Consider the following 14,301-nt stretch of genomic DNA (forward strand, 5'->3'; position numbering starts at 1 on the left):
ACCCCTTTGGGTTTAAAGTTTCCTCTAAATACAATAACTGCAGAATCAAATACAGAATGGGAGTTGGCTCGGTTACTCTTTGCTGATGATTCTGTGCTTTTTGGGAGATTCTGAAGAAAAGTTGTTGTATAGCCCTTGTGGTTTAGTGCTTCTTTTTTATTATAATAATAATGAAGAAAAGTTGCAAAGGTTAGTGGACAAGTTTGGGAGGATGTGTGAAGAAGAAAGCTGAAAGTGAACACTCCTCAAGGGAGGTTCCTTGACACTGGTGAGGGGCTCTTGATATAGGGAATTGGATCTATGCTCCAGTTCCCTAAATTAAGCCTGAATACCTTTGACATCCCCCCACAGGTGCTGTATAATCCTACGGGTTTAGCGCTTCCCCCATTGATTATAATAATGAAAGTGAACATAGATAAGAGTAAGGTGAAGAGGGTATCAAATTATTTGGGTAAGGAAGAATTGGATATCAGATTGGAGGGAGTATGGAGGAAATGAATGTGTTCAGATATTTGGGAGTGGATGTGTGGGGCGGGTTTATGAAATACAAGGTAAACCAAAGAACTGATGAGGGGAAAAAGGTGGGTGGTGGATTGAGGTATCTGTGGAGGCAAAAAAAATGTTATCCATGGGGGCAAAGAAGGGAATGTATGAGTATTGTGGTAGCAACTCTTACAGGGGTGTAAAGCATGGGTTATAATGTTGCAGCGAGAAGACTGGAGGCAGTGATGTGTCTACCAGCAATGTGTGGTGTAAATATTATAAAAAAATATTATACAGAGAATTCATAGTTTAAATATTAGGTGTGGAGTTACTAAAAGTATTATCCAGAGAGCTGAGGAGGGGTTGTTGAGGTGGTTTGGTCATTTAGAGAGGATGGAGCAAAATAGGATGACTTGGAGGGTGTGTAAATCTGTAATGGAGGAGGGGGGGGTAAAGGAGGTTTTGTGTGCAAGGGGCTTTGACACGCAGCAGGCATATATGAGCGTGTTAGAGGAGGAGGGGGAGGAAGATGAGCAGTTGAAGCAGAATAAGAAGAAAAATGAGAAGAATAAGGAAAAGGAAAAAGAAAAAGAAAACCTCTAGAGTTTTACATTCTGAGGTGATTCTCCGCGAGCATAAAAATATTTGATATTACCTCCCAAGTTTATCTAGATACAAGTGACTAATATCCTTGAGGAAAGGCTCTTGATCCAAATAATTGACTCTGTCCTTCCCTTTCCTTGGATCAAGCATTCTCCAGGCACTGTATTATCTCTACGAGTTTGGCGTATATCTCTACATAATAATAATAATAATAATAATAATAATAATAATAATAATAATAATAATAATAATAATAATAATAATAATAATAATAATAATAATAATAATTAACACCAATAATAATAATAAGATGAAGAATAGATAATAATAGATAATTAAAAGCTTCAGTGATTTAAAGTGTTTTATGTATATATATAAGTAAATTTATTTATTTAGGCACAGGTTCACATAAGTACAATTATCATACATAGTGTAAATTATCAGGATAACCCAAAAAAAGGCAGAATGAGTGACTTATTTCCATTCAGGTCCCTTATTTCCATGTTGATTATCTTAGATCCATTTCTACATAACTTATTATACAAAAAACTAATTAGTTATTTACTAGGACCCTCTTAATCATTGTAACTTCTATTTATGCTTCTTAGAAATAAATATTTTGATTTTGACTTAGATTGTGCTGGCGGTCTCTGGCAGGTGGAGCTCCAGTAAGTGTTATTGTTAAATTATTCTTCATTAAATAGTATTTATGGTGTTTTATACACTTGTTGAGGGCACACACAGGTGTTGTGGGCACACACGGGTGTTGTGGGCACACAAGTACCCACAACAAGCCGAATTAAGAGTAATGTGAGGTATTTCCACTGTTGTCTTCTATCTTACAATATATCTATTTCCTTTCTGCAGTAAACAAAATGTAGTTTATTTGTAATGGAATATTGATAGACAGGAAAGAAAAACCACTAAGATAAAGTGTCTTGTTTGTAGCCTTGTTGATCTGACACTTGGCAGAGAAACCAGATATTTTCTGGCAAGATGTTAAAAAGTCGGGCTGTGAATGTTAATACTGTATAGCCCTTGTGGCTTAGCGCTTCTTTTTGATTATAATAATAATGTGAATGTTAATACAGTGTTCTATTATACCCACGAGGTTTATTCTACACATTCAAGGTTTATTCTACACATTCAAGGTTTATTATACATATTCAAGGTTTATTCTATACATTCAAGGTTTATTTTACACATTCAAGGTTTATTCTACACATTCAAGGTTTATTCTACACATTCAAGGTTTATTCTACATATTCAAGGTTTATTCTATACATTCAAGGTTTATTTTACACATTCAAGGTTTATTCTACACATTCAAGGTTTATTTTACACATTCAAGGATCCCAATAGTTGTGGTTGCAGGGGTCGAGTCACAGCTCCTGGGTATCTATTGAGGAAATGTTTTGCCAACCAGTGGCTTCCTCAATCCAATACAGAGAAGAATGGTTGTAATAATATAATTATTAAATAGTTTTTCATTCTATCACAGAATAAGATGGGTGGCACATGTAATAAGGTATAGTTGAAGCCTCAGAGATGTTCAGTGACTGGCCATCAGAACTAGTACCTCAGCAAGGATGGGGTGATGAAGCAGCCATCAGTGCTTTTAAGGTAAAGTTGAGCTCGGATTTTATAAAGCGTCAAAGAATACAATTGGTATACCAGTAACTACTTTTACGGGAAGTTTTTCACATCGTACTTTTTAATTCTTTTGTAATTTCATTATACAGATGTCTTCTTCTGTTTTGTTGTGCATATGATAATTTATATACTGTGTCATACATACTGTACTTAATATCTGTTTATAATTTGTAATAATTTAACCTAATATATCAAGCTGAGTTGTGAAACCGTGAATAATTTTAAAATATAATGTGATTACATGACCATGGTTTCATGTCATGGATGTTAGTAGGAAATTGGCTTTGCTGACTACCTTTTGTTCCTCCTTTGTTAAGTGTTTTAAATTAGTTTTTATGCAGGATGCCATACCATGGTCTGTAGGGCGAGACTTTGTGGCAGGCACTGCCAAACACCTTGCTACAAGTCTTGGCCTTACCAAGCCTGGGCCTCCTATTAAGAGCAAGATTATACATGATAAACAGCTGCAAGTTCTCATGCCTGTGAGTAAACTTTTAATTTCTTCTGTTGCTGTAGCACCATTTTCTTGTAGAAAATTTTGAATATAATTTCTCCTTGTTTGTTTTTTTGTATACTGTACATTTACTGTACAGTTGAATACTGTTATTCCAGACACTTTAGGAACTAAAATTCTTGTACAGAGAGAATATGCATTTGAATATAAATATACTAAAAAATGTTTTGAACACTCAAGGTATATGTCCACTTGCATTAAGTCTACTAATAATGTGTTTTCCCATACATTAACATGTACACAAAGATTATTGCCAACAATATTGCCATGATTATACTTTGCAATCTCTATTAAATAAGTGAAATACTACCATGAAGATGAGTAATGTCACTTTGGTTGTAAAAGAAGTAAATGCTAGATTGTTGAGGAGAGGGTTGGGATTAAATTATGCTGAATCAAATACATGTACAAAGTGGGAGTTGACACAGTTACGTTTTTCCTGATGATACTGTTCTTTTGTGAGATTCTGAAAAGTTGCAAAGGTTAGTGGACGAGTTTGGGAGGGTGTGTAAAGGAAGAAAGTTGAAAGTGAAAATAGTTAAGAGTAAGGTGATGAGAGAATCAAACGAGTTAGGTAAAGAAAAAATTGAATATCAGATTGGAGGGAAGGAGGGAGTATGGAAGATATGAATGTGTTCAGATATTTGGGAGTAGACTTGTTGGCAGATGGGTTTATGAAGGATGAGATAAACCATAGAATTGATGACTGAAAAAAGGTGGGTGGTGCATTGAGGTAACTGTGCAGACAAAGAACATTATCCATGGAGGCAAAGAAAGGAATGTATGAGAGTATAGTGGTACCAACACTCTTGTATGGGTGTAAAGCATGGGTTGCGAATGCTGTAGCAAGAAGAGGCTGGAGGCACTGGCGATGTTATGTCTGAGGGCGATGTGTGTAGCATAAATATTAGGTAGAGAATTCTTAGGTGTGAAGGTATTAAAATTAATACTCAGAGGGTTGAGGAGGGGTTGTTGAGGTGGTGTGGTCATTTAGAGAGGATGGAGTAAAATAGGATGACTTGGAGGGTGTATAAATCTGTAGTGGAGGGAAAGAAGGGTAGGGGTCATCCTAGGAAAGCATGAAGGGAGGGAGTAAAAGGGATTTTGTGTGCAAGGGATTTGGACATACAGCAGGCATATGTGAGTGTGTTAACCCTTAAACTGTCTAAACGTAGATCTACGTTGACATGCGTAGCGCTCCGACCTTGATTTTCTCCATTTGAAAGCATGTAAAATCGGATGTAGATCTACGTTAGGAGCACTGCTCACGTCAGCGTAGATCTACGTTTGGACAGTTTAAGGGTTAAATAAGAACGAGTGGAGTCGAATGGTTTTTGGGACTTGATGAGCTGTTGGTGTGAGAGCAGGGTAGTATTTTGTTAAGGGATTCAGAGAAACTGGTTAGCTGGACTTGAGTCCTGGAGGTGGGAAGTACAATGCCTTCACTTTACAGGAGGGGTTTGGGATATTTGCTGTAGAGTAACATCTAAACTGGTGTATCTGCATGCCTCTGCAAAGACAGTGATAGTGTGAATGATGGTGAGTGTTTCCTTTTTTTTGGGGGGGGTCACCAGGTCTCAGTGGGAAATGGTCAGGGTGTTAAAAAATATAAAAAAGAATAAAAAAATGATTAATGAATGAGGCAGTAGCTTACTGTTAGTGCCATTATGGACAAGTCTTCTTGAAGCCAAACTGGAATCCACAGCTTTGGTAGGGTGTTCTGCTACTTGACATTAAAAATGCTGCCCAAAATTTACAGAATAGAACAAAATTTTATAGTAATTAATTTTTAAGTACATACTAAGCTTATTGAGTATCTTAAATTAATACTGCTTGACTGTACAATATTTTTATATCCTTTGATGCCCGATTCCCACTTAGAAATTATCTTCTTGAAGTGATGGTCCCATGTACAATTCTTATACTGTATAAGGAGGAAAGTCTTGATTTCCCACTAATTTTTTTTAGCTATACAGTATTTGCAAAATTGTGTATGTGAAATCCTCTTGAGCTGTTCTTATGAGATATGATTATGATTTTATATTAAAAATATAAATACTGTGGTCACATTAATGCATCAATGGACTATCATATGTTTGATCCTTGGATATATGAGTGTAAGAGACTCGTGCATGAAAAAGGGCATGTACAGGGATGTAGAATAATTACCATTATACTGTGTATTGTCATACCTCTTTACTTCAAGAACATTCACTTTAAAGCTGTTTCTGCTGAAGATGTTCGAAATGGGTCATTGCTTAGAAGTAATACCTTCAGCTCAGAATTGAGGGACTCGGGTTCAATCCTGGGATGAGGTGAGATGGTGGGCACATTTCCCTATAAATGTTGCATCTGTTCACTACCAGTAAATGGTTATTTGGGTACAGTTAGCTGACTTTTGTGAGTCATATACGTACTACGTGGTGGCAGTAAACCCTTAGTTAGGGCTGTGTAATGTAAGTAAGAGCCTGTTAAATTCAATAGTGTAAAAAAAAAAAAAAAAGTCTGAACTTTGACATTTTTGCATGTTTTGATTAAAAATGCAACCTTTCAGGCACTTGGTCATGGATTAAGCTTCCCACTCTCTGAGATAGATATTCTGCGAGATTGTGTGAGCGTCTATTGTGAATGGCTTTCAGCACTTCTACCAAATCCCAAGAGCAGTGTTCCTGGCCCAATTCTTAATGATCCAAATCATTATGCCAGGATAATAATCAATCATTTTTATTATCTCTTTGTTCCAAGAGGAGCTCAAGGTAAATGTTTTAAAATGTATATTTTGTTAGCCATACATGTTAACATGATACTGTACCATTATTATATCTGTTGACTAGCATATCTGCTAAGTACAGTACATATGAAAATTTTCAGTAGTACTGCATTTGACTATACACAATGTGCATTTTATTTTTCATTATTCTCCTGTCTTGGCTTTTCAAGGGGAGGTGTACCTTGATGCTGGTGAACTGTATTTGATCCAAGGAATATGAGCTAGCCCCCTTCCCTCCTTTTCACACTAAACCCAAGTACTTCTCATTCCCAAGGCACTGTATAACCTCTGTAGGTTTAGTACTTCCCCCATGAATATAATAATTATGTTCCTGTGTCCTTCCATTCTTTATTAAATAATAACTATGTTCTTATGTAAGCCAGAGTATACCCATTACATTGAATTTCAGGTCCAGATGTTATAAACCGACAGGCTGTGTTGTGTCACCGTGTTCTTCGTACCCTTCAGAATATTGCTCAGAACTCTCCTTGCCTCAGTGAGGACACATGGCAAACACTACTTTTATTTCTCTTACATATAAACTCAGCTCTCCTTTCTCCTCCCACCATCAAAGGTATGGTTCTTCTTGAATATTTTATGGGGGATTATTTGCACTAACATTTTAATGTTGCAAATCTCAGATATAATATGTTAAGCAGCTGTTGTAAATTGCTCATTTCTGAAATTACAAATAGAGTACATGCTGAAAAAATGTATGTAGCTCTAGTTTATATGGCATTATTTCTAGTGAATGCATCCAAGGCTGTTTGCAGGGTCCAAATTATAGAAAATCATGAAGAAAATGTGGATATTTCTCTTTTAGTCAAGACAAAAAATTTGAATTAGGAAGTAATTTAAAAACTGAAATTTAGAATTTTTTCTTAATATTTTCTGAACGAGGCAAAAAATTCCAAAATGAAAATGTTAGGGAACATGTTCTCTTGATTTGGATAATTGACCATAAGAGTTAAGAATTTTATATTCCAAATCTGGGATATTCTGAACTCGAGAATTTTGAATAACAAAGAGATTTTAATGTACAGCAAACCCTCTTTGAAAGCAACTTTACATAGCATGTTTGTATTGTAATGGAAATCAGAATGTGCAACAAGAAATTTTTGTTGCACATGAAAATCTTAGTTGTCCATGGGGAAGTGGAGCAGAATTCTTCCTCCGTAAGCCATGCGTGTCATAAGAGGTGACGAAAGTGCTGGGAGCAAGGGGCTAGTAACCCCTTCTCCTGTGTACATTACAAATTTCAAAAGGAGAAACTTCATATTTCATTGCTCTGGACGGGTTTCCCTGTCATATTTCATTGTTTTAGATGGGTATCCCTGTCATATTTCATCGTTCATGATGGGTTTACCTGTCATATTTCATTGTTCTGGACAGATTTCCCTGTCATATTTCATCGTTCTGGACTGGTTTCCCTGTCATATTTCATTGTTCTGGACGGGTTTCCCTGTCATATTTCATTGTTCTGGACAGATTTCCCTGTCATATTTCATCGTTCTGGACAGGTTTCCCTGTCATATTTCATTGTTCTGCACGGTTTTTCTGTTTAGGTCACCCTGACTCGGTGGGATATGGCTGGTTTGTTAAAAAGAAAAAAAAAAAAAAGAAAAAAAAAAAGACTTTTAGATAAGCAAGTGGCTAGTAACAGCTTCTGTATAAATTGCTAAATTTAAAAAGAAGAAAATATTTTGTTTCTTCTTTTTAAGGTCATCCCATCTTGATGAACATCAAAATGGTATACAATACCGACAGGTTGTTAGGTAAGACACATATGCAACAGTTAGACAACTTTATTCCGAAACGTTTCGGAATAAAGTTGTCTAACTGTTGCATATGTGTCTTACCTAACAACCTGTCGGTATTGTATACCATTTTGATGTTCATCTTGTCAGACACTGCAACACATGGCATCTTGGTACAGAAAACACCTTGGACAAGCTTTTCAAGTGAGAAGTGTTGGATCTGAGAGGGACATGACCTCTCAGTGGCTACATTCTCACTACTACTACTACTACTACTCTGCACCTCTCCTTCCGACAGTATTTAAGTCTCCACACTGTCGCTTGATGTTCAGATAGTTCCTGACTATGGAACTGAACTTCTCCAGGCCGAGGGACTGACAACCTCAAATTCTATGACTTCAAGGGTGATGGACTGATTACATCGTCTTCACATCTCTACTGTTCCTGCCTACTTTCTGTATTCGACTGAAGAAGCCTACTGTGTAGGCGAAACGTTTCGGAATAAAGTTGTCTAACTGTTGCATATGTGTCTTACCTATCATCCCATCTTGGTGGGAAATGGCCAGTGTGTTAAAAAAAAAAAAAAAGATAACTAATTAGTATAAAGCACCTGTATAGAATGACTGAAGAGAATGTTCAGTGTGTTAATATCCAGCATCCACAAAAGGTCAGTGTTACATACAGTATTTTCATAATTACAGTGTAATGACACATTCTCATGCCTTTTATGGTCAGGTGTCCACTATACCTGTATTTTTACAGTTGTTGAATATGTTGGCAGTTTATAGCAAAGAATGAATAGATGTTTATGCAAGAAAGTTGTGTAGTGTATCCTGACACACTGCTGGGGCATGGTCATGATTATCAGCTAAGCACCCAAACACGGGCATTTTTCAGGGATTCCCCACACCTTGCTGAGTAGGCAAAGTGGTCCTCATTTGGCTGTCTAATAAAATGAGTATAAATGTACAGGCAAGTCTCCTCACATGCTGCTGCCCATGTTTACTTACATTATGAACATAAAAGTAATATTTGAGGGAGGACTGAGACGTGTTTTGGATTCCTGTATCCCTTGCTGACTCTGGCTTCATATTGGCTGAAGCATGTTGTGTTGGTGACTTCTTACACTATACTCAAAAAATGCCATTATTGGCCCTTTATGTGTAACTCGTACAAAATATAAACTGTACAGTACAGATAATTCAAAAGCTGTACAGACAATATGTATTGAATATAGAAATCTGTGATCTCATAATGTTGCCAAGAGCCTCAGCCAATATTACCATATATTGCGTTATCAAGTGCATTTATTTTAAATGTACAGTACTGTATGTACTGTATGTTTCTTTGGTGTGTGTGTTAAGTCCTATTCACTTGGTACAATTTGGTAAACTGCGGCTTTTATGACTGCGGCATTCACACGGTAAACCTCAGGAACATCCCTCTCAACTCAGCAGGCTCCCATCAGTAGTCTCCACACTCTTCACATCTTTCAAGTAACAACAATGAGGCAAGTTATAATGTAGCAATTTTGACAAGATACAGTTTTAAAAACATTGGCAAATTCAGAGGTGTCTGGAACATAACCCTGTTTTTCCCAAATATTCTTCATTTACATAAGTTACTGTATTTTGTATAGCACAACGGTCCTCAGGAATGTAACCCAAGCATTACGAGAGGGTTTACTGTATGTATAATGACTTCGTGCCCCTTGACAGGTAGTTAAATTTATTTACCAATGCAGTACAGTCTAATAAACACTTAGAACTATGCACTGCTTTGTTCTTTATAGCTGTGTGTTGACTCTGTTAATAATCCCTTGCATGTTATTTTTATTTGTGGAATGAGTAAAATTAATGTTTTGCTGTGGTGCACGTATTGACCTGAGACAGTTGTATAATCAGAGAACTTTGCTGTTATTGTAGGAAATCTTATGGTACAATTAGTACAGAGTAAATCAGTTGGTTAGCCTAGGTTGCCCATGGAAGCTCTAGGGAAAATTCCACATATGTCTGTGAAAATATCTGCATGTGATTGAGAAAGTATCTACATGTGTTTACACCTTTCTCATGGACTGAAAAATTCTAGAAAATTTTTGAACACTGTTAAAAACTTTATAACTATGGCAAAGCAGTGATGAATTATTTATATCTTCAGGCTCAGACTTAAATGTATTTGGGCACATGTCTCTGCAAGTCTGAAAAGTAAATAACAAAAAGGAAAATAAAGTACAGTACATAAAGAATTGGTAGAAACAAAAGATGAAGGAGAATGCCTCCTAATAAAAGGGGAAAGGAAATATTGAGCGTCCTATATCATTGTATACTGTAATGCTTCATGGGCAGCAGAAGTCATTCAGCTGGCTATTTGAAACTATGAAGCAAGAGATCTAAAAATTTCTCGAAGTTATTGTAGAACTCTGCATCAATTATAATTAGTTTGAAGTTATATAATACTGACAAATTGATTAATAAGACACACATGCAAGTCTTATTACTGTGCATCACTTACCTTTTATTGTCTTAAGTGCTTATTAAAGAGGTATTGAAGGCTGAGAACTAACTGATATTTACTTCATCTCTGCTATTAATTAATTTTCATTACCCTAGAATCTCTATATGTGATCAGATCAAGTTCCTTCTTTTATATGAGTTTGATGTGCCTTCTGTCATTATGTTAGGGAGCTTCTGCCATCCTATAACCCTTCAATAGGGATGCCTATGATACTGGTGAAGGGCTCTTGATACAAGAAATTGGAGCTGCCCCCCTCTCTTTCAATGAAACCTGAATGCCTTTCATTCTCCAGGCACTGTATGACACCTATGGGTTTAGCACTTCCCAGTGAATATAATAATGCAGTAATAACAAATAATTTGCCATTCTTATATATCATCAGTCATTTAGCTTACTGTTGGATCTCTTATATCTAAAGTAAATGTTGTATCTATATTTTTAATATCCTTCCATGCATAAGCAGATGTAGTTATGAGTGGAATATCTTCCCACGTATTTCTTTCCTTCTTCCATGTTGTTGCCTGTGTAACTGAGGCCCCTTTGCTGTTTTGGGTCTGTAGTCAAGTGTGATGGTGTGCTATGCATGCCTGGGACCATCTCACCTGTGATGCTGCTATTACTTTTTATGATTTAGGTGGGAAACACTAATCAATAAACATATCCAGTAATTCCCACATACACAAAAGGATCTGAAGAACTACTACAAGGAGGGCCTGTGATAGAAACTGTAATATACAGATTCTTTTTACTCTATATTTTATTTTCCATTCATGGAAAATTTGTTCCCTGCTTACACTATACATGTTTCTGAAAAGTTCAATCATGATCTAAAGGCATTTGTATAACTTTTTTTTTTGTTCCTTGTTACAAACATTCCTCTTCACTATTAAAATTGTGTAGGATGATCAGCATCTTAGCAGCATGATCAATTTCCTTCTACAGCCTATTAAGCATATGACAGCTCTAGATGTGTTTGTGTGTCAGTGTTTCTGTTCTGCATAATATCAACTTGTTCCACTCTAGTTGCAGATGAGAATGAGGTTACACCCAGCTCCACTCTAAGTCTAAACTTTACTGGAGATGTGCCTGGTATTTATGTACTCACGTTGTGTGTTGCTTATGCTGCTGCTTCTCTAGCATTGCTTATTTTGAGATGCTCTTTTGTATAATACACTCTTTGCAGCTCAATGAATGTAAGGGATAGGTTCTAATTCTTTATACTGTGCTGGTTATGGTAGTAAGGTGTTTCTGTGAGGTTATGCAATGTGTAATTAAGAATCAAGTCTTATCCAAGTGTTTCTGCTGCTACACCACTTTTTTGGCTTATCATCTCTTGTTATTTTTTACTAAAAAATGGGTATTTCAGTATGGTATATTTTATTCTCTCAATTTTTTTCCTTGCTTTGCCTGGATGAAGTTGTTAAAGGTAAGAATTAAGGCTTAAAATATTAAAATGTATATTGATTTGCTGAAATATAATAGTGTTGGCAGGTGTTGTTTAGTGTTTAAAAATTATGGAACCTGTAATACATTTAGAAAATATTTTATTTAATGTTATCTCTTATCTAAACAGTATTACAGAACCAAATTTTTAATATTAATCATAGTTTTTTAAAGAGTTGGTAAAATTTTAAGTTTTCTTTAATAAAGAAAGTTTAATTACAGTTTAATATTTCATTTTTTTGATAGGAAATCCATAATTATGATGGATTTTCTATTTTAAAGAGATTGCTAAACGTATAATAATTTAAAGAAGGTAGACTGTCTTAGTCTAGAGCTGTGCTTTAGCAGAGCTTGTATTTATATTCTGAAAATATTTTGTAATTTTTTCATGAATAATACTGTATTGTTAATGCTTGTATTACAGAGGATGCGGGAGAGCAGTTGTGTGAGCGTGTATTAAGTGTGCTCTTCGAAACCTGGCTTTTGGCCTGTGCTCGCTGCTTCCCTCCACCACCACTCTGGAATGCGTTAAGGTAAATATGTCAATGATGAATATAAGCATGTGATAGGGATCACTTGTAATGGTAAAATCTTTCAACATTTATTTAATATAATGATACTTCAATGACAGCATACATACAGCTTACTACAGTACCCCTCTATTCTTCTGTCCACTTGTAGAGTAATTTTCAAAATTAATTTTCAGGATGTTTGGTGTAAGGCTTCGTTTGCTTGCATTGTAAATATCGCCATTGCTTTCATTGTCACTGATGTTAGGAATTTTTTTTACAATAACACCTGTGCTCTCTTCCCAGAAAGTGTGATCCACTTCCTCTGATGCCCACTTAGTTACAGTAGGGCCCTGCGTATACTGCAGGTTAGGTGCCAGGCTACTGCCGTAAAGTCAGAATCATCATAAAGATATGACTCTCTTTTCAGTTTTAAATGCATATTAATGTCTGATAGCACAATACAAACATCTTACACTGTGTACAAATTGTCTTCACAGTCTTTTCTGGTGTTGTACTACAGAGAACGTGTTATAGTAATTATTGTTGTACACTCCTTTTCTCCCTCCCGGCTACCATACCTCACAATTGTGTTAACTTGTTCTAGTATGGTTGTTTGTGTTATGTTTATATGATATGTAGTGTGTCTCTAATATAATTTTGAAAAAATGTGATAGATGGATTAATGAAAATGTCTGCGATAATGTAATATTATCATTATTATTATTATTATTATGTTATTGCATTTTCAAATAGTGATTTTAATGTACCTGCATGCCAGCACTGTGTGTAAGCTTATTTACGTACAGGTATACATAAGGCCGATTATCAGTAGTATCTCAGTGCGATCTCAACCTTAGATATTCCTTGCTCACTGAGTTAAATCATTTCTAACATTCCACTTAATGTAAAAGCCTTATGATGACTCTTTTTATCACTACCTTTAGATGTCATTGTAACAAAAAGAGTGCATATGAAATAATCGAGAGAAACTTTGGAAAGATTCCAAACATAATTGAGAGAGGTACGGAGCTCATGGAGCTCCGCATCTCTCTCCCATGGTGTGGGGGTGAACCACTCTGTCTATTTACATCGGGAGCTGTACAAATGACTTCTTGGGTATAATTTGAAATGTCTATGTTAGTGAAGTGCCATAAAGTGGGGCCTACCTGTACTAAGCAATCACCTTGCTAGGCCATGAAGCACACAGGATTTTTATTGATAGCAGAAAGCTGATGTGGAAAAAAAGTGCATATTAAGTGCTCATATTAAGCCCATAAAAATTAAATAGCTAGTGGTGGGAAGTACAGTGCCAGTTATAGGGAAGTTACATTTTTGGTCATTGGAATTGCGATGTCCATGCACTTTTGGTAAGAGTTATTGAATGAGTGATGATGAATGTTTTCTTTTTTGGCCACCATACCTTGATGAGAAAGGCTGATGTGCTCTTTGATTGTAAATGAACTCTTTAATATTTCTTTGCCTTGGGTGTGTATGAGATAGATTATTTCTGGCCTGAAGAATAGATAAATACAGTGGACCCCCGGTTAACAATATTTTGTCATTCCAGAAGTATGTTCAGGTGCCAGTACTGACCGAATTTGTTCCCATAAGAAATATTGTGAAGTAGGTTAGTCCATTTCAGACCCCCAAACATACACGTACAAACGCACTTACATAAATACACTTACATAATTGGTCGCATTGGGAGGTGATCGTTAAGCGGGGGTCCACTGTACTTCCATGAATGTGCTTATGTGTGTCCATGTACTGAGGATTATTATTTATAATTCCAACATATTTTCCAGGGAGAGTTGTCAACGATGGCGTCATCGTGTTGGGCTCATTGACCAGTGGAACAGGATCAACTTTGCATTGACTCGTAAACTTATTGGTTTCATGTATGGACCCACCTTTCCTGAAATCATAATATGTAAGAATTATATTTTGAAACTGTTTGGGTAGTAGTACTCACTTGTTATATGTGTATGATCTTGATAACATTACTAAATCCTAGGTAGTAGGTTGGTAGACAGCAACCACCCAGGGAGGTAC

The 14,301-nt window shown here is 36.1% G+C and overlaps 1 protein-coding gene across 6 annotated transcripts in view; it reads left to right on the forward strand.

Moving 5' to 3' along the window:
• Positions 1 to 1,658: 1,658 nt before the first annotated feature.
• LOC128695050 (ral GTPase-activating protein subunit beta) overlaps positions 1,659 to 14,301 on the forward strand; it is a 78,056-nt gene continuing 65,413 nt past the window's right edge. For 3 of the 6 annotated variants that reach the window (XM_070091291.1, XM_070091294.1, XM_070091296.1), the window contains exons 1-8: positions 1,659 to 1,754; positions 2,588 to 2,709; positions 3,081 to 3,221; positions 5,808 to 6,009; positions 6,433 to 6,597; positions 11,318 to 11,383; positions 12,162 to 12,270; positions 14,055 to 14,179. In XM_070091291.1, the coding sequence (XP_069947392.1) occupies positions 2,635 to 2,709; positions 3,081 to 3,221; positions 5,808 to 6,009; positions 6,433 to 6,597; positions 11,318 to 11,383; positions 12,162 to 12,270; positions 14,055 to 14,179 (883 nt within the window). In that variant the 5' untranslated portion in view covers positions 1,659 to 1,754; positions 2,588 to 2,634. Of the gene's footprint in view, positions 1,755 to 1,803; positions 1,902 to 2,587; positions 2,710 to 3,080; positions 3,222 to 5,807; positions 6,010 to 6,432; positions 6,598 to 11,317; positions 11,384 to 12,161; positions 12,271 to 14,054; positions 14,180 to 14,301 lie in introns of those variants that run through there. The other 3 variants (XM_070091293.1, XM_070091292.1, XM_070091295.1) reach the window with 3 other exon arrangements.

This window comes from Cherax quadricarinatus, chromosome 35 (assembly GCF_038502225.1).
Source record: "Cherax quadricarinatus isolate ZL_2023a chromosome 35, ASM3850222v1, whole genome shotgun sequence".
Taxonomy (NCBI): domain Eukaryota; kingdom Metazoa; phylum Arthropoda; class Malacostraca; order Decapoda; family Parastacidae; genus Cherax; species Cherax quadricarinatus.